This window comes from Mixophyes fleayi, chromosome 7, assembly GCF_038048845.1.
Source record: "Mixophyes fleayi isolate aMixFle1 chromosome 7, aMixFle1.hap1, whole genome shotgun sequence".
NCBI lineage: Eukaryota > Metazoa > Chordata > Amphibia > Anura > Limnodynastidae > Mixophyes > Mixophyes fleayi.
Genome location: NC_134408.1, coordinates 31,223,058 through 31,244,201, shown reverse-complemented (window position 1 = coordinate 31,244,201; position 21,144 = coordinate 31,223,058). Strand labels below are relative to the sequence as shown.

At 43.4% G+C, this 21,144-nt stretch overlaps 1 protein-coding gene across 4 annotated transcripts in view; it reads right to left on the bottom strand.

The window, feature by feature from the left end:
• Positions 1 to 21,144, bottom strand: part of INTS1 (integrator complex subunit 1) — a 71,528-nt gene that overhangs the window by 7,097 nt on the left and 43,287 nt on the right. For all 4 annotated transcript variants that reach the window (XM_075179577.1, XM_075179576.1, XM_075179579.1 and 1 more), the window contains 9 exons: positions 20,402 to 20,489; positions 20,072 to 20,298; positions 14,439 to 14,562; positions 13,846 to 13,973; positions 9,536 to 9,728; positions 8,567 to 8,694; positions 2,881 to 2,993; positions 1,968 to 2,081; positions 620 to 690 (listed from right to left, as the gene is read on the bottom strand). In XM_075179577.1, the coding sequence (XP_075035678.1) occupies positions 620 to 690; positions 1,968 to 2,081; positions 2,881 to 2,993; positions 8,567 to 8,694; positions 9,536 to 9,728; positions 13,846 to 13,973; positions 14,439 to 14,562; positions 20,072 to 20,298; positions 20,402 to 20,489 (1,186 nt within the window). The remainder of the gene's footprint in view (positions 1 to 619; positions 691 to 1,967; positions 2,082 to 2,880; positions 2,994 to 8,566; positions 8,695 to 9,535; positions 9,729 to 13,845; positions 13,974 to 14,438; positions 14,563 to 20,071; positions 20,299 to 20,401; positions 20,490 to 21,144) is intronic.

Here is a 21,144-nt window from a genome sequence, read left to right as displayed (position 1 = left end):
TATGTTTTTGGAGTGTGAGAGCACCCGGAGGAAACCCAGACAAACACAGAGAGAACCTACAAACCACACACAGATAAGGCCCCGGTGAGGAATCAAACTCATGACCCCAGCTCTGAGATACAGCAATGCTTACCACTGTGCTGTTCCTACTGAATTAACAAGACTGCATTCTCGTGTATACTCGTCAAACCCCAAAAATGTCTGTCCTGTGTATAGGTGAGGGGTACACACTAACGACAAAACATATTGTTGTCAAGCTTCTTTCTATTTCTGTTACTAGTTCACAAAAGCTTTATTCCTAAAGACACATTTTATTTTATTGAGTATATAACGATAACTTAGACCAATCTAAGTCAACTGCTGGTATAAATTACTGACAGATTTGACTTAAAAATGAATTTAATATTGTATTAACTATATTGAAAAACTGCCTAATTTTGATTAATGATAAGGTACTTTGCTTTACTCCAATGTTGGGGACATAGGTCTTAGAATTAAAAGGAACGAGAGAAAAAGCTTTTGCCTTGTCAGATACATAGGTGAGAAGCACTGGATCATACAGCGCCATTGTGTGCATTTATCCGCGCTGCTCACAGATGGCGAGTTTAGACATACTCACGGCAAAGAAAGACAGGATTTCAGGGCGACGCATGGACATTTCATCTATGTCGCTCAGGACCTGCAGGATGTCTGGAAGAAAAGGAAACAAGTCCAGCAGACATCAACTTAAATCCATCACAGTCTGACGCTGCTAAGAAGCCGGGTCAGCATGACACAAAGGCTGCGACAGAACAGTCTTTCAATCAAGCAATTCATTTTGCAGAGAGAATGAAGTGTGATGACAGATCGGCATGGATTCTGGGAGAAGGAGCCCAGCTGCCAGATCTGCACGGCTCACACTGCCTCGGGCAATGCTTTGACTTTCAAGAACTGATCAGATTGCAGACAGGCTCAGCGATGGACATACAATTACCAGCACTGTAACTGAGGTGCGTAGGAAATGGATCTAAGATCTGACTTTATGTTTTGCTCCTGGGATTTGTTTAATTAGATTGGTCCATTCCTAAACTTTTCTCTAATAAATGGAGACTGCAGCTTATTTTCTTAGGTTTTGGAACATCTAAAGTCTCACTAGTCTGTGGCTCACAATAACCCACAAAATATTCCTGAACACATCTTCACCCTGACTACATGGATTGGCTTGAAGTATAGAAGACTAACTGTAGTAAATACAAGCCAGTATGTATGTATGTATGTATGTATAGATATATATAGAGATATATATAGAGATATATATAGAGATATATATAGAGATATATATAGAGATATATATATATATATATATATATATATATATATATATATATATATATATATATATATATATATATATATATGGATCTTAACTTGAGAAACTTCTTATTTCAGTCTCCTGGACAAAACCATGTTACAATGCAAGGGGTGCAAATTAGTAAACAAATACTTGATGGCTTATTTATACACTGAAATTTAAAGTTGATATTTGTGTGCTACATGAAACAACAGTCAGTATTTAACTAATGTGCAAAACAGAATACTAATTTGCACCCCTTGCATTGTAACATGGTTTTGTCCAGTAGACTGAAATAAGAAGTTTCTCAAGTTAAGATCCTTAATGAATCAGGCCCAGGAAATGTAACATGTGCATTCCTGGACTTGGTGGTCCCATGAACTGCTTAGTACATGTGAGTTGCCGTGCATAGGAGAGGGGCAATACCATGCAGACTGCTATAGAAAAACTAGTGAAAGTTGTGTAGAGCAACGCTATGCTGGAATGTTAATAGCTTCTGGAAACCTGACAGGTTATGGCTAACAGTGCAACCCAAATAAGTAAACTTTGCATTTCATCTTAATTCTAGCCTCTGCTACATTTTAGGTGGAGATACACATAGATCCTGTACGATGCAGACAGAACAGAAGATGCTTACCCTCCACCGTGTGACTACGGGAGATTCTTTTCAGAAAGGGGCCCATTTCAGCGGCAGTAAGAGGTGTGAACATAGACACACTGACCAGAGGCAGGGAACCTGCAGAAGGTTCATCTGTGCAAGGAACAAAAAAACAACCTTTATGAAGAGAACATCATATACAGAATTGCTTCACTTTTACGGGCATCCCTCAAAATAAGTCATTTAGCAATAAATGGGTGGGTCCTGTATCTTGCAAACAGATAGAAGAGGGAGGAAAAAAAGATTCTTTCTGTGACAACAGACCAAAAAATACAGTTGGAATTCTTAAAAATGCACAAAAACCCTTAAAACACAGTTTGAGAAAACCTAAATGTTCTCGCGTATAGGGGCACTGCTCTAATGGTGTCAATGACAGCTATTACAACAAAAAAAGCAATATAACAACTTATACATGTTGACTACAATTTTCTTTAGAAATAAGATCTGTTGATCATAAACACAATACAGTTTTAATAACTAGTAAAATAAGGGAGCTTCAAGTAATATATAAAATGACAGTATTCAGTACACTGACAGCTTCTCAAAAACCAAAAGCAGATGACAGGATATAACTGAAATCCATTGTAATACAATGAATTACTTTCCTACTATAACTTCTAAAATAATATTTAAACAAAAACCTACTTTGCTCTCATTCTTTGGGTTAGTTTTCCATTTATGTGCATCAGTCACCTACACACAGTAGACAAAGCTATTTTTTGGGTTGAGCAAAGTCCCTCAGTAATGTCGTTGGTTCCCAGAGTACATAGAGGCTGCGATCTCATGAATATTGGTTCCCACACAATACCTGCCTCCATTGTGTGTAGGGGACTGATGCACATTCATTGTGAGCTACAAGACACATCAGAGGAAAAAAAAAAAACTCACACACCTTCTTTCTCCTCATCGGGGCTCTTCTCCAAAGTGCTACCTCTGCTGGGCAAACTCAGGCCAGCTAGTAGAGACTTGAGCATGGTAAGATCATTGTTCTCCGAAGATAAACCGCTGTAAGATAATGAAAGCCGTTGAGAAGGTTGTCACTATGTAGGAAAACTTCAGAGCAATACAATCCCATATATTTGCACACCTGGGCGGTGGTTTAGTGCAGATATGTGTATTGTATTATGTGTACTGCATATTGTTTTTGTATTCCACAGTATCAACTCATCTTATTAGTGTACTAATAATGATAATAACAACAAGTGCAAAAATATACACAAAAAAATAATAATAGAAAACCTAGGTATATTGTATGTATATCCAGGCACATTAAACCAGATTTACCATACTGAGTACTTGGCTTATTTTCTAACAGCAATTAACCTCTCCCCCAAAGTAGCAGAATTGTGAAGGTCTGATCTCTGCTCTTATGTTGAGTAGGTGCTATAAAATGTGTTAGGTTGGCGGTTCTGCCATAAAGCAAGGTGTCAACTTCACGATCAGGTACATATATTACCGGATTACCATAGAATCCACCCTACCGGGACTTGGTGGTCCCTAAGAAGGTTGTTGGGAAGTTCCGACTCATTCAGCAACTCTCATTCCCCCGGGGCTCTTTGGTGAACGATGCGATCCCGGAGAAATTTTGGAGGGTCACTTACCAGTCTTTCGAGTCCGCCCTTGACATGGTGCGGGGGTTTGGTGAAGGGGTGTTGCTGGCAAAGGTCGATGTCGAGTCAGTTTGCTGCCACTTCAACCGGATTCTTTTCACTTTAGGGGCTTCAGGTTGGATAAGGGCTATTATGTAGACAGATGCCTTCCTATGAGATGTGCGGTGTCCTGTGCATTCTTTGAGTGCTTCAGACCGTTCTTGCACTGGTGCATCTGCGCGGGCACGGGCCATCACGGAGTTGCCCATTACCTGAACGATTTCTTGGTGGTCGGGCCCGGGGGTGTCGATACTTGCAAGGATATGTTGTTTGCCGTTAGAGCTCTTTTGCATTCATTGGGCGTGCCAGTTGCGGGAGAAAAAATGGAGGGCCCCACAACCCGGTTATTGTACCTGGGAATTGAGAGAGATACTGTCTTGGACCTTTGTCGGTTACCGCGGGACAAAGTGAGCAAGCTGCGTGGACCGATAAAGGGGGTGCTAGGGCCAAGAGCAGTAAAGTTACGGCAGGCTCAGGCATTGTTGGGGCGTTTTAATTTCTCCTGCCGAATGATACCCATAGGACGGGTATTTTGTCGGAAGCTTGAGAGGGCGATGGCCGGGAATATGCGCCCGCATGGTCGTATCACACTCTCGGAGGAAATCCGGGAGGATTTGGAGGTTTGGGACCTGTTCCTTCGAGAGTTTAACGGAGTGTGGTTGTGGCCTGCACCTCCAGTGTCTAGCCAAGAGCTTGAGCACTTTACGGATGCGTCGAGGGCGGTGGGCTTCGGGGCCTATTTTGCGGGGGAGTGGTGCGCTGCCCCGTGGCCTGAGGAATGGGTACTGTCTGGCTGGATGGCTAACTTGACACTCCTTGATATTTCCCGAACTTTCGGCAGACAAGTTTGTAGAGAAGCAAATTGTCTTGTGGTGTGAGAACCTCGGGGTAATGCAGGCGGATCAATAGCCAAAGTGCCACATCACCTCCAGTGATCACGCTCTTGCAGAGGTTGGTTTGGCGCTGCCTGACCTGCGACACATGCTTTCAAGCTCGGCACGTGCCTGGAGTGGAGAATGAGTTGGCGGATGCGTTGTCCAGGGGGCAAATGGAGAGTAGAGGTTTAGAGTTTTGGCACCTGGGGCATCCCTAATGGGTTTACCCTGTCCCCCTTATGTATGGCTGATTGTCAAGACGATAGAGGGTCTAGCCAAATCCTATCTGGCCCTTTCGACTCGGAAGAAGTATCGAGCTGCTTAGAACGAGTGGTGCACTTTCCGAAGCCAAGGCCATGTCGGTGAGGAAGGTGGGGACAAGTGCATTGCATGTTTTTGTCTAGGCAGGTTTCTGAGTGGGCAGGTCTAGAGCTGCTATGGCAGGGACACTGGCGGGGATATCATTCTTTGCTAGGTTGAAGGGGGAGACGGACTACACAAAAATTTTCTTGATCTCCCGGGTGGTCAGGGATTAGGGTGAGAGAGCGACCGGTACCTCTAGTTCAGAGGAGGCCCGTTAGTAACTCTTTGTTAGGCAGTCTGTTGGCTGCTATTCCAAGAGTGGCACAGGACACCTATGAGGTGGCTTTGTTATGTTATACTTTGGCGCTCTGCGGGTGAGCAAGCTAGTTGCTTCCTCCAGGTCCTCCCCTTGTCAGGCATGCTGGCACAGCACATGGTTATATCTGGTGTGTTGCAAGATGAGAAAATCTAAATCAGATCAGCTGGGGTGAGGGCGCTGGATTACAGTGGTCCAGAGGGTGGGGTTCTCTGTATGCCCGATTGCAATAGTCAATTTGCTTCCCTGAGGCAGAGTGGGACGCTCCCTTGGTTGGTGCATGGCGATGGTTCTCTCCTCACTAGGTACCAATTTTCGGTGGTGTTTAAACGTACCCAGGCGGCTGTAGGTATGGATGGATCTCAGTTTGGCACGCATTCGTTCCGCAGTGGGGCCGCCACACCTGCTGCGGCCTCAGGGCCCGCTATAAAGGAGCTAAGCAGGTGGAAAACTGATGTGTATAAATGTTATGTACGACCCTCTCTTCTTCCTTGACTTTTCTTCTCAACTGACTGACTGCGGTGGTGGAACAGGGTTTCGGCTGTTCGTGCTTTTGAAAGCAGGGCACGAAGGGATTTGTCCCTTTTTTCCTCTAAAAAGTGGGCCTGACTGGCACAACGAGGTTTTATGGTTTTACCTTCGCTTGTGCTTCTGCTTCCCTCTTTGTTTCCTTCATTTACTTTGTGGGAATGTATACTTCCTGTGAGGTAGACTGCTGATTCGTTTGGCATGGATGCGCATCATAAAGCCTATGGGCCATTCTGGTCCCCCTTTTTGTTTTCATTTTCCTGCTCCATTAAATCTGCTGGAAGTCCTTCGTATATGATGTCTGCTAATGTTTACATTTGTTTTCACTGCCTCATGCAGAACACAAGACCCTGCGGCTGATCTGGGTGTTGGGACATTCGTATGTGCATTGGGCTGCTTTACACAGGGCAGCAGGGGATAAATCTGCTATTCTGGGGTCGGTTGTGGTTCAGTGGATCGGTCAGAGGGTTTAAGGTGGACAGGTTTTAGGAAGCTACTGGTAGGTGAGATTGCAAAATGAGGGGTGTCTCATGTGTTGGTAATTCATCTTAGAGGAAAGAACTTTTAGGCATATCTTTAGATCCGATTTTCTCAATTCGGTCCGAGTTGGCTTGGGTCCGTGGCTCCTGGCCTGACCTTATTATACTGCTGGTCTGATATAGTAGAGATGAGCGGGCTCAGATTCCGCTAATCCGAGCCCACCCGAACAGTGCGGATCCGAACGGGATCCGAGCACTGTTCGGATATTTCCGGCGGCAAAAAATTGAAAACGAGGCTCTGTCGTCCAAGTCCCGTGTCGAATCTCGCGAGGGGTGGGAGGGAGGGCCCAGAACAATTCCATCTTGTGCCTTTTTTTGGCATTATGTGCTCAAGCTACCTTGGTGCAACCTTTTGGCCTAAAAACAATATTGTGAGGTGTTCAGAATAGACTGGAAATTAGTGGAAATGATTGTTATTGAATGTTATTGAGGTTAATAATAGCGTAGGAGTGAAAAAAAAAACAATAAACACAAACTGTTTTTTTTAGCACTTTTTATGCTTTTTTCAAAATAAATCCGAATCCAAAACCTTAAATCCGAACCAAAACCTTTCGACAGGTGTTTTGCGAAACAAATCCGAACTCAAAACATCAAGCAAATCCGAACCCAAAACACGAGACATCAAAAGTGGCCGGTGCACATCCCTATGATATAGTGCCTAGGCTGAATTGGCGATACTTCCAAGGGTGGCAGGGTGGCTGATGAGTTGCGAAAAAAGGTAAACTCGGTGATAGCTCGTTACGTATTGAGCATTCGCTTATTCGTTTTCAGAATTTGGGTCTTTATCGGGCAGATAGTGTTCATTTGAGTGAAAAAGACATGTTGTCGTTTATAAGGGTGTAGCGAAAGTTTGTAGGTGTGTTGGCGGGCCTCGGCTCTAATGCATCCGGGCGTGGCCGAAAAACGCAGTACAGTTGGTCAGTGGTAAGGGCACATTACGGTAGAGGGCACACAACCTACCTTTTTTCAATGGAATGGGCAATTAGTCTCAGTCCAAGTAGCGCCCGAGCTGGTTGGCTTGTGGTTGCTTCCGTTACCCTAGAAACGGGATGGGTTTTGTAGTGCTCGGGGCGGTGGGCCCATTTGAAGGTAGATATGTGCGCCTTGGGGTGTGTTGGTTGTCCCCCATTTGCAGATGTCCCATGGTAAATGATGGGGAATCCTGGTTGGCCTGGCGGATGTTGATCTGACTGCTCTTTCTCCACCACCACCATACCTTTACAATAAATTTCCTTTGCTTTCGCCACATTTAAGTTGTTTGTGTCGTTATTTTATGGTTTAGTTAAATGGCGTAAGAGTATAATGTAAGGAAAAGATATCAGCCATTAAGCATTTTAAGGCTCACGAGTTAATATAAACAATGTAATAAAAGCTAAACAAACCAAGTGATGCTTGCAAGCCACAGTCAAAGCCTACAGAAAATATATAATTGTACACCAACACAGGAAAAAAAAGCACGCATGCACATGCAAAAAGTAGAAATGTCAAAACATAATTACATATCCAAAACAGAAGCAGAAATGGTGCCATAATAGGGAGGGTAGGAGCTTTACAAGCACTAAGTACAGGATGTATGTAAATTTGAAAACAGAACATACAAAGTGGATGAGCACAAAAACAATATACATATACTAGTCAAAAAGCAGCAGAAGCAAAGGTTGTACAATCAAAAGGGAGAAAAAAGAAATCTAAACATTTGCTGAATTATGGTTTACAAACCAAACTCAATATGATCACATTTCTTTAAATTCTCATAGGTACCAACATTTCTGTTCAATTTAGATAGACAGATGAGGGCAACATGGGACTGGCCTATCCAGCCAAGAATGTCTCAGTAATGTCATTAGATCCTAGAGAATACGCTACATTCTCATAATATTGCTCCAACCCATGAAATGTCTGTCACAGCTGTGTGTAGACTCAATCCCCGTCCAATCTCTGCACACAGAAGTCAACGGACATTTTTACCTCTGTGCAGGTCCTATGGCTCTAATAGTTATTATACCAGCTGACCACAGAGGTCACTTGTTATAATAAGTACAGACTATACTATACTGCACTGAGCAAACAATTGGGGTCCCAAGTGACGGACTCCCATCAATATGCTAATGTTGGGCAAGGTGGAAAACCTGTTTCATAATCGTTCTCCTTAACCGAAGTCGTGAAGTAAAACGTTACACAAGAAAGTAAATCCAGAAGCGTTAATGCAAAATGAAAATACATTGTAAGTTTCAAGGATCCACTGACATTGCAGAGCACTTGACAGTACCAACACGCGCTTTGACAGACATAGCTCGGAGTGAAGAGAAAAGATGTATTAATATATGCAGCCAGGACACTGGAGGTATTTATTATTTAAATCACTTACTGTAGGGGATCAGAGTGTTTCTGTAGGAAGGACACAGCTGCCTGCGCATCACATGTTATGTACTTGTGGATGAACTGTACAAACTTACTGATGAAGCCACCCAGTTGCCTGGAGTACTTTCTGTAATTCTAATGCAAGAGATAGAGCAATTAGGTAAAGAAGGCTTTCAGCAGCCCCCATAGACGTTGGAAGTGCAGCTTACACGACACACATAAAATAAACTAGTATTGGTGGTTTCTAATTGGCTAAAGGTCCTATTAGCAGATGTCTGAAGGCAGATAAATGGATTGGTCAAAATGTATTATGATACAAAGTGTCAGGGTAATGAATTTAAATTAATCAGTAAAAGCACCAAGGCCATGTGCAGTAAAACATGGATTATTGCCTTGTTTATATTATCACAACACTTTCCATCATGCCTTTGTGAATAATTTTAATCTGAGAATAGATTGCGACATATTGCTACCTGCATTACTCTTATAATACACATTACGAGGAGATGAACACAAGACACTGTACATCTTCAATTTGGCTTTGGTTAAAGCAGCAGTCATATGAAAAAAAAATGAAGTGTGCAATTTTGGTAATTAAAATTGTTCCTTGCTTTGTTTCTTCAGGCTATTAATGACTACCATGACAACCAGTGTCTCAGGGAACATGACATAGCGAGCAGAGAGGCTTTGGAACGCCCATCTGAGCTCTGTATGCACTGTAAACACCCCCCCCCCTCCTCCCCATTCAATTGGCCATCATATAACATGCTGAGAGCTAGGAGTGTGTGTGAGTGACTGGCAGCCATATTTGTCTATCCTCCATAGATATTTTGGAAAGGAGATACTAATTTATAAGAGGACAGCTAAGGTAATTGACTATCAGATGCATGCTTAACTTGATATTTAAAGAAAATGAACCTTCTATGTGGGAAAACTGCTTTAAAGGTCAGTGTTAGACTAGAAGAGGTTTGCTAACCTGTAGAAGTTTGATGAAGGAAATAAGACAGTCCCACAATGCTTCCTGATGTTCGCTGTGAAAAACCTGGGGCTGTAGAAGTTCTAGGATGCCCAAAATGTGAGTGAAGAACGTAAGATGGTTCTGCTGCCGAAACTCATAGAAATTCAAATGCACCCGGCCCTGAAGCAGGACTGCAATCATAGGCAAGTGTCTAAAACGGAAAGTCAAATGTCATGCTCTGAATATTTTAAATAAAGTACAAATACAAGTTCATAAGAAGATTTGATGGCAATTACAAAACCATTTTTCCTATTCCTTACATTGTGGGACAAACAGACCATGTCCACTCCTCCAAATCTATCTGGGGAACATTGCTACCATGGGGTTGTGTGGGGGGTGCATGAGTTTGGCACTTAAAGGTTGATTTTGTAAACTGAACTGAAGATTCTCCCCAATATGCTCCTCAACTTGCAAAGCCCCAAAAGATAGAGTTATACAAGAAAGTAACTAAACACACAGTCCAAGCAACACGCAGAGCTGAACACTGAGCCTAAATGATGGGAACACATTGTGCTCTAGATGGATTTGGAGAAATGGATTTAACGGTAAGTCCAGAAATCCTCTTTTGTCCTGAATGCTATCTGAGGGACACTGCTATCATAAGGATGTTCCAAAGCTGCCCCTAAAAGAGTGTACACTCAGACATAGCTAAACGCAAAACTTGTTGCCCAAAGCCAGCTTCTCTGGACGCAAAAACATGAAACTGTTAAAAAGTGTGGACAGAAGACCAGGTGGCTACCTGACGTCATGCAACACCCTGCCCAAGAAGCACTCACTGAACTAATGGAGTGAGCTCAAACAATTTTTTTAAACGGCTTACCGAAACTAGAATAAGCCTGCTGAAAAGTGGACCTGATCCATCTGACTATAGTCCGTTTAGATGCTTGTGCACATCATAGAGAACCAGCAGGGAGTCTGTCTTTGAGCTCCCGAGGTACTGTCCAGGTGAATCCCACTAGCTCTGTTCATGTCCAAAAGGCCAAGCTCTTCATGGCTACCAAAAAAAAAAAAAAAAAGTGAGAAAGGGAATCACTATCTTCTGATTAAGATGAAAATGGGAAACCACCTTAGGATGAAACAAAGGAGATGTGTTCAAAACTGCTCTGTCATCGTGAAAAGGGAAGAAACGAAACCTACAAGTCAATACCCCCAATTCAGAAACCTGTCTAGCCGAAGAAATAGCTAGAAGGAAAGTCATTTTCAAAGTCAAGGACTTCAAATCCACTGTCTCCAAAGGTTCAAATGGTAAAAGTAGAAGAGCGGGAAGGATCAAATTAATATCCCATGGCACTATAGGAGGGACATAGGGAGGTTGGACATGCAAAACCCCTGAGAGTGTGGACTACCGTGATCAGAGTCAACTTCTTTTGGAAATATACAGACAAGGTCGAGACCTGGACTTTAAGGGAACAAAGCTTTAGTACAACATCCAGTCCATTCTGAACAAAAGAAAGAAGATGCAAAAGCCGAAAGGGAGAAAGCAAGAGATTTCACACCAAGTCACATACGTCTTCCGAAGTCTATTATAGTGCCATGCAAACACTGGCTTTCTGGTCTTCAGCATAGTCTGGCTCACTTCCTCGAACAACCTTTGGCTCTCAAGAATCTGGCTTCAACAGACATGCCATTTAAGCTAGAGGATGAAGCCACTGGTGGGGGAACAGACCCGGAGACAGAAGATCGCCCCACAAAGGACGTTTCCATCCTGGGCCTGTCGCTTTTTATAGAACGTTGAGGTTGTTTGTGGCCAATCTGGAATCACAAGGATGTACAGAATCTCCTCCCTCTTGGCCTTTTTGAGGAGACTAGGAAACATCGAAATTAGAGGGAAAAGATAGACAAACCATGGTACCCTCACGGCATGCATTGGGACTGCCAATGGGTCACCACCTTGTTGTTGTGCCAAAAGGCCGTCATGTCCGCCTCTGGCCGACCCTATCTCTGTGCTAGCAGATTGAATATCGCCGGATGAAGAAACCACTCTTCTTGGAGAATGAAGAGCCTGCTCAGAAAATCCGACAAATTTTCTACCCACAGAATGTACACGGCTGACATTGCTGGAAAAAGAGTTCTACTCAGGATAGTATTCAAAGAGACTCCCACATTGCCAGGGAGTTCTGGGTTCTTGATGATTTTACAACACCACGGCAGTGGCTTTGTCTGACTGAATGGGCCAACCCTGCAAGATCGACTGTCTGTTGACTGGGTCCCCATCAACTTCATACACAGCAGAAGAAAAGAATGGCAGAGGGTCAGAACTCTGCTCATCAATACTTGTACGGTCCAGATCTTCTTTTGTGGAAGAAAGACCCTTTCTCCCTGGTGTCAGAGATTAGACCCAGAAACACCATCCTTTGACTCGGAATCAGGATGGATTTTTGGAGACTAAAAATCCACCTGTGCGATTCCAGAACCTGAGCCCTGCTTGTGGAGGTAAATCTGCAGCAAGTGGGCCAACTCAGCCTTGAGAACCAAATGGTCTAAGTAAGGCACAATGGTTACTCGCTAAGATAGGGTTGCCCATCACTACCATGTCCTTTGTGAAAACTTATGGTGCAGTGGCCAGATGAGAATCCTGAAATCGAACATCTGAGTAGACTGCGGCGCCTGCCCAGATAGGAAAAAGAAGATATGTGTCCTTGATGTATACGGATGCTAAGAATTCGTTGCACTCCATAGCACTTATAACAAATCTGAGTGACTCCATCTTGAACCTGTCCACTTGTAGCTTCACGTTCAAATATTGACATAAAACTCCTGAGTCTTCTCCTCACCTGGAATTATATCTGAAGACAGGAGAAAGGAGAGAGGCGATAGCCTTCCTGAGAGTAAGCCGCTTTGCGTTTTCTTTTGAAAGGACGGCAGGAAAAAATCTTTTTGACAGAGTTCCTGTTACCCACTGGTCTAAGGCAGAGGCTCTTGATATGTCACGGAAAAACAAATACGGGCTCCCACTGCAGCTTGAGCTGGGTGGGGGGGGAGAGCCTGTCATGCTGTCTGTATCTCAAAAAGATAAGACCCTGGGCGCCTGGCAACCCAGGTCTGTCTTACCCTCTGCTGATCCCTGCGTGATTCCTGGAAGAGGAGTGCTTTGGACGAAAGAAAGCCTGAAAGGAATGGAACCTCAGTCCTTTAGAGACTTAGGTGGGTTGATAGGGAGAAAGGGGCTCTTTGCTCCAGTAGCCGGACAGATAATTTTGTCAAGTTCAGGTCCAAAAAAACTGACCAATCATACAGAGGGGCTGCCAAAGATTTCTTGGACTAGTAGTAGACGAGTCAAAGTGCTTGTCTACACACGCCATCTAAACGGAGCACTCGCTAACTGTAGAATTGCTTCTGCAGCGACATAATCCCCTAAAAACTCGATCACACTACAGGGAATCATCGGAGAGAGGTGAACTGTCTGTCGACACCACCACCGTCTATACAGACACACACACTCCTGCAGAATTGCCTGTGAAAGTAAAATTAAAACAATAAAAGCTAATAAAAATGTAACCCTAACTAGGCTGCTGTAGGCAGCCAATAAACCTCTTGCACTACTCCTTGGGCACTTAAGATTAAACAGAGAAGAATTGTAGTTGGGAGAGGGGAGGAGCTTCAGTTCAGTTTACAAATTTAACACTTAAGTGCCAGGTCCTGCACCCTCAAACCACCCCAAGGTAGCAGTGTCCCCCAGATAGAATGCAGGAGAAATAAACAATACACTGCTGATCAGACACAACACTGAGACACTGATCTTAAGCCTAAATCTGGTGTCTTTCACCGAGTAACTAGTGTTATGCCCAGTAGCAGAAGTTTCAACCTTAATTCTTCTCCCAGTGTAACACATGACAAAACACTTGGCTTGGAGAATTAAATTATCTTCTAGACCCAACAGCGATGTTCAAGGTTCTGGAGTAAATCATTTATATACTGGTCTATGGAAAAACTACAAAAATGGAGAACCTTCATGCAGAGCCTGGCTGAGAATTGTAATATGCTGGCATAACCAACAAGGATGAACTGGGGCAATATAATCTGGGAAACACTTTAGAACTGTACTAATGGCACATTTAAAAACAAAAAATGCAAACTTTTGTCAAGTACTGTATAGATCTGAGAAAAACTACATGTATTAAGTAGCAGAAATGTTTGTCTCCATCTATCTGGTTCAGTACAACGCTTTCAATGGTCATCAAAATTCCACAGAATGTAGAATGGTACTGGTGCTAGGGTATGACTGGTTCACCACACTGTAGCACAATTTAACTAGGCAGATCATGTACCTTAGCAGCAGGATGGGATGTGCAACAGCGAGCTTACGACAAGCCATGTTGGCATCTGACATTCGACTCTCCTTGCAGTCACTGGTGTCAGCCAGAAGTGTAATAAAACGGTGTATGAGACCATCCATCTGAAAGAATGAAGTTTGAAAAAAAACAATCTCTGTATTTATCTGTGACCTCATAGAATAGCAGTAAAGCACAGAACTAAATACAGACAGTAACTGCGTTGAAGAGTAAGGAAAGAAAGCACTGGAAACTTTTACATTATCAAGGTGAAAGATTCAATATTTGTGCAAGTGTAAGCTTCAGCTGCGATAAGCAACATAAATGAGCCAAATGGTCACTATCAATCATTTTATCTTTCAACCAATCACTAATAATCTCACTTGGGTACTGTGGTTTTGCTTATTCTTTTCACTTTTTTTTTTTTAAACTAAGAGCAGAAATGTTTAATAAAAGTTAATCTCAAAAGAAATGTAACTATCACATAACTACCAGGTTCACAGTACTATTACATAATTAATTTTCCCCAAAGGTATCTATAGCAACTGAAAGTTTTCCAATAAGTAATAGGAAGGAGCAGATTTCCATACCTTGCAGGTATTGCTGTCAGTGGCCCCTTCGCTGGTCAGCAAGATTTCAGGCACTGGAGAAATCAGTTCTGGTAGCTGCAGATAAAGCTGCAGAAGGAAGTCCCGGCAATGCTTTCCCAAAGAACTAAATAGATAAAACACTGATTTAGTGGACTTACTGGATCATGCACTTAAAGTCTGATATTATATTTAGTATACCAGGTAACAAATGTGTTCATTTAGCTCTACAATTCAAAGAAAAGGTTTTTTTGTACTTTGTCTCTGGGAGGAAATGCATTGAAATAAGAACAGATTCTATTTCCTCCACATAAACTCTTCTTCTCTTCAGTGTACACCTAGTCCAGCAAGAAATCCAAAAAAGCAGCAGAGCAGGACAGAGAGCACGCATTCCTGGCTGGGTAGTCTATGTACTTTTACAGCCTCAGAGCCAAGGATTTAACACTCCATCAGCAGTAGGTGAACACAGATGCTGGGATATCCCAAAGCCACCATTGGTGGAAGGGAAGGAATGCCCAAGAATGAAAAACAGCCTGGAACATCCTATGAAATGCATCCTCCACAGTGGCGGATAAAGTATGCATGTGGCCATTCTGCAAATTGGTCTTCGAATGCCCCATGACCAACATCCCAAGTCTGCCAAATTTTGATCTTGATCGAGTGGGAGACTTACTTGGAAGAGGCACAGCATCCCATTCTATGGCCCTCAAGGAGTACAAACCAGCTGTCCAAACGACAGAACTCCCGATTCCTGGACAGTTAGACCTGTAGTAAATGCACCACATCCAAAAGAATCACCTAAGATTAGAAGCTTGGGACAATCTTGTTTTTGGGGAGGAAAAAGTATTGAGGGAAAGCTGTGAGCTTTAAGACATGCCTAGCTAAGTTGTAGAATGGCCACATACATACTTTATCTGCTTGAAGACATGCCTAGCCGAAGTCCCTCATTTCTTCTCAGTCCTCCAAACCTCACGGCCTCTTTACCACATTCAACTCCCCCCTATCTGCTATCCCGCATTCCCTCTTTGACACTGACTTTGACCCCTTTTACTTCTACAAAATTGAAGCTCAGACTCAACATCTCCTCACATCATTCTCCTGCTACCCTCATCGTTCGGCCTTCCTCTAACAACCAACTTTAGTGCTCCTTCCGCCCTTCCTCAGGTGAAGAAGTCCACTCCTTCATCCTTTCCTCTACCTGCACTCTGGATCCCATCCCCTCTCGCCTCCTTCGCTCCCTCTCCCCCCCACTGACTGCTCCTACCTTGCACACCTCTCCAATCTGTCACTCTCTACTGGCATTGTCCACTTTTCCTTTCTTTAAATGCTCTTATCTCTCCAATTCTCAAAAAAAAAAAAACAATCTTGACCCCACCTCACTAGTTAACTACTGCCCTATTTCCCTTCTCCCCATGGCCTCTAAATTACTGTAGAGGGTTGTCTGCAACCACTTTACCAGCCAACTCTCTCCTTGACCCTCTCCAATCCAGCTTCCGCTCCCTCTACTCCACCCTGGCCAAAGTTACCAACGACCTTTTCTCGGCTAAATCTAGGGGTCACTTCTCCCTGCTCATCCTCCTTTACCTCTCCGCGGCCTTCGACACTGTGGACCACCCCCTCCTGTCACAGACCCTTCTCTATCTCTGCCTCTGTCCTTGCATGGTTCAACTCATACCTTGCCAACCGCTCCTTCTCTGTATCCATTTCTAGTTCATCCAAACCCTCCTATGCCCTCCCTGTAGGAGCCCCTTGGGGCTCTGTTCTCGGCCCTCTACTCTTTTCGCTGTACACTTCTTCCCTGGGTGATCTCATCATTTCTTTCGGTCTACAGTATCACCTTAACGCTGATGACCTCTCTTCTCCTGATCTTTTCCCTATCCTCCTCTCGTGTATCTGACTGCCTTTTTGCCATCTCTCCTCTTGGATGTCCTCATTTTTTCTCAACATCAACATTGCCTAAACCACACTCATAGTCTTCATCCCATCTTGATCTCGCTATCACTGTCAACAACACTACCATCTTTTCTGTTCCCAACTCCACTGCCTGGGTGTCACTCTCGACGCCTCCCTCTCTTCTGTCCCCTTCCCCCCATTCAATCTCTTGCCCAATCCTGTCGCTTCCAACTCCGCAACATCGCCCACCTCCGGTCCTTCCTATCTCAGGATGCCATCAAAACCATTATCCATACTGTCATAATTTCCCATCTTGATTACTGTAACCTTCTCACCAGCATCCCCCTCTCCCATCTTGCCCCCCCTCCCTTCTATACTTAACGCAGTTGCGAGACTTATCTTCCTTTCACGCCACTCTTCTTCTGCCTGCCCTCTGACTTGCCTTACACTGGCTCCTCTCTTTCCCTACAGAATCCTTTTCAAACTCCTTACCATCACCTACAAGGGCCTCTCCTACTCCACTGCATCATAAATCTCCAACCTCCCCTCCATTCACACTCCCTCCCGTTTCCTGCGATCGGCCAATGACAGTCACTTCTCCTCATTCCACTCCAAAATCAAAGATTTCTCCCGGGTTGCCCCCCTCCACTGGAATGATCTCCCACGCTTCATCAGACTGTCCCCTAATTTGTGCACCTTCAAACAGGCACTCAAAACTCATCTGTTCCTCAAAGCCTACCAACCATCCACCTAACCTGCTCTGTCCATGTTTGATCTCTTCATCTCACTCTTTCCCTGGCCTGCTACTCGCTCCTCTTGTACTCGACCCCCTCTTTAAACTCCCTTTGTGCCTCCTGTCTGTTTGTTCTCCCTTTAGGATGTAAGCTCTTACGAGCAGGGCCCTTTTAGTTCCTGTCTCTCTACCTATTCTTCTGCTCCAAATTGACGACTAGCTATATTTGGTAATTTGGAGTCCTGTTCTGTACTGTATTATTTATTGTTCTGGTTTCCCTCTATGGTCCACTGCCTGTATTCTGTGCGGAGCTGCGGAAATTCTGTGGCGCCCTATAAAGAATAATAACAACAACCACCTATAGCTAGTAGAAAAACCACGCTATGGGTGAGAAGACAACAAACAACAGGATCAGCAAGGCACAGGGATTAATAATCACGGCTTAAAGAGACATGTTGTTAAATTATGTTCTGTCAGGCCCTGTTCAAAAATAGGGCAGAGAGGCAGAAGCTTTGGGAGAAGGAGAAGATGCAGAGAATGATTGCCGGACAGATTGACCAGATCTGCATACCCGAACCAGACAAATCATGAGTAATGAACAATCCATCCACCATCCAACCTTCCACGGAATCACTGAGGTTAGGGGAAAAAGGTAGACAAACTGAACCTGCCATAGAAGTGCCCACAAGACTTATTGCTTTAAAGGGGAAGTTTGTGATTCAATCCCAACACTAACAGATCTATTTCTGGTGACCAGCAGAGCGTCACATGGTCCCAAAAAACATAAGGATTCAGGGACCACTTGTATGGGTTAAGGATTTATTGGCTTTATGAGGCCCACTGCAGAATCTTAAAGTCTTCCCTCATGGCCTGGAGGCAAAGTGTCTCTCCTTTATGGTTCTAATAAGCCACCGCTACTGTATTGTCTGATTGGACATTTACTAGCCAGCCCTTGAGGATAAATTTCCAAGTACTCAGGGTCAGTCATATAGTGCCGAGTTCAGGGCAATGGTTAGACAGTTGAATTCCTGAGGAGACAATGAACACTTTCTGATGAAGGAACACCGTCTACTATCCAAGAAGACTGGCATTCACAGCAACGACACCTGCTACACTGGAACCAAGAAGGCTCTTATCAGATGGGATGATTCACCACTAGCTCAGGGAGGCAACCACCCTATGAGATAGTTAAACAGAACTCTAAAAGTTTCCTGACAAACCTGTTTTGGGAGTGTACTTGGGTTTGCACTTATGGTAACACTTCTACAGTCAAGACCAAAGCCATCCCCTCAGTACGGCAGTAATGGATGGTAGTGTGCTTTTGGTCAGAGGTTATAAGCTCCTGGAAAGAGCAAACCTTTTCCTGGAAGGGAACACTATCTGATATACGGCTTCGTAATGGAGCCCTGGAAACACTGTGTAAGTCTATGATGTCATAGAACTCCAGGAGATGGAGAGCGAGCATGAGATAAATCCCCACTTTTTGGAATGACCTTTACCAGGATTTTAAAAAGAAGCATCACCACGACTAGGTAGCCATAATATAGTTAAAGATGTGTGGAGCTGATGACAGGACAAGAGGCCATCTGAAACTGATTTCCAATGTTCTCTGGAAGGCAAAGTGGTGGAAGAGCAGATGGTCCTTTAATATGAGGATATAAAAAAAGATAGGGGTTCTTGAAATGCAGAATCCTTCTAATCAAGGACCAAAGTCACTTCATCTTGAATCGCTCTTACAAAAGGAATTTGTTAAAGGCCCTCAGATAAAACATATGCAGAAGGAACCACTTTGGCACCAGTAAGAAAGTGTAGTAAAAACTCAGGCCCCACTTGTGATCAGGGACAGGACAGGTAAAGCACTTGAATAAACAATGGAGTGCATTTCTGCTCCAAAATTCTCTGGAAACCCATGACTAAAAATGCAGCTCTGAAAAATATATCTAGTGTCACCGACTGAAGACGCCGAGCACCCACCCAGAGATCAGACACAGAGGAGTAATTGAGAAAGAGGTGGCAAGCACCTATCATTTCCAGGCAATAGCCACGAGGACTGATTTCATAAGTTTTTGTGTCAGACCTTTTTGAGGTCCAGGAGTGAAGGTGAGGATATCCTGTAAAGGAGAAGGCAGATGGACACACTTCAGAGTAAAGCCTGAGGCTGTTTCTCTAGTAGTCTAAAACAATTAATTTACATCAAATATAGCAAAAATACAAGGCTCTGCACCCACTTACTATGCATGGAACTGAAAAAAAAAAAAACCGGATTTTTGTACTTGCGTAAAATCCGTTTCTCTTAGTTCATTGGGGGACACTGTGCACATTGTGGTATAGAGTAGGGACAGGGCAAACTGGCACTTTAAACTTCTTTTTACTAAGCCCTAGCTCCTCCCCCTCTATACCCCACTTCCTGTAAGCCTCAGTTTATGTTTAACCAAGCCCACAGAAAGCGGAGATAGAGAGAAAACAGGAAAAGAAAATAGCCAAGATGTCATGTCAACATCAGGCTGACCCCACCGTTCCACCAACTGACGAAACACCTCCGGATGGAGAGACCATTCGCCTGGATGCAGAGTCTGCCTGCTTAGGAAATCTTCTTCCCAAATTTCTATTCCGGGAATAAAGATGGCCCTTAGCGCCGGAACGTGAGCCTCGGCCCATTGAAATATCTTGTGTGTCTCCCGCATGGCCAAGGGACTCTCGGTGCAGCCCTGATGAGGTATGTCACAGCCGTGGAGGGGGAGGAGCTAGGGCTTAGTAAACAGAAGTTTAAAGTGCCAGTTCGCCCTGTCCCTACTTATACCCCAATGTCCCCGATGTCCTCCAAAGGAGGATAGAGAAAAAACAAGTAAACAAACAAAAAATAAAAAAAAGCAGCAGGTGAGCAGAGGGTTGGGTGTTAATAGTGAGTAGGATTAATTAGTTATTTTCCCTGTGTCCTATCTCCTAGGAGTGAAACATAACCCAAATGGAATGCCAGAAATTATGCAGTGTGAAGTCTTCAAAGTCTTACCTGTTTCCCCATCGTTTTATACAGTTGGTCAAATGCTCCATAACCTTTTTGATGCTCTCCTGATTGCCATGGCAACAGTTAATTAGTAACGGCAGGCGAGACTGGATCAAGGGACAGGAGGCTTCCTCTGGTCCCTGACTTCTGGTTTCAGACTCGGTTATAATAAGGTCCACAAGGCAAATGAGCTCTGACGATTTCAACTTCAACACATACTCTTCACGCCCTTTCTGTAGGGGGAGAAAAAGCCCCAAACACAAAATGAATATAAGAGAAGTCACAGAACTCCACACAGTTGCCTGCAACAGGTTCACATGTGTTAAACAAATGTACCTGTGGTGTGCGTTGGTCTCTTCCTTGCCATATACGTGGAATGTGAATACAAGCCCACAGGAAGTCCAGAGATGCTGATGGGTCAAACCTGAGTACCATACAAAACAATATACAAATATTTTAAGATTTATTCCATCTTCATTCCATTAACGTTCTTTGTTACTTAGCATACACCCATGATGATGTTGATACAATTCGCAAGACATCACACAAATATAACTTTGTATGATAGTTACTACAAACAATACAAGTTTCACTTTAATTTGTTTGATAATAGTGCATAAGACTTTCTCAATACCATATGTATTATTAAAGTGCCAATAGTTTCCACAGTGATGTAAAATACTTTTATGGTTTTATTAGCTTTGGTACAAAGTTTTTTGTGAACCATGTTTAATATGTCTGCATAAAAAATGACAGGCAAAGGGTACAAACATGATTTGCATGCCTCTAGAAACAATTATTAAACCAAGAAAACAATTGTTTTCTATTCAAAAACATGAATGGAGCGGGATATATATAAAAATAGCTGTGTGCGTTTAGCTTTACTGCATTCAGCTAAACTTCTTGTGAATACTCTATAGGGCCAAATCTTTACATTTGCAATTTACCCTTTATACTGTTGTCGGGACAAAAACAAAGAAGTCTTGTAATGCAAATTTTTGACACAATATTATTTTTGAACATGTTTTAGTTCATTCCTGCTCAGTGTTACATCTGAATTAAATAGACACAGTGAAAAG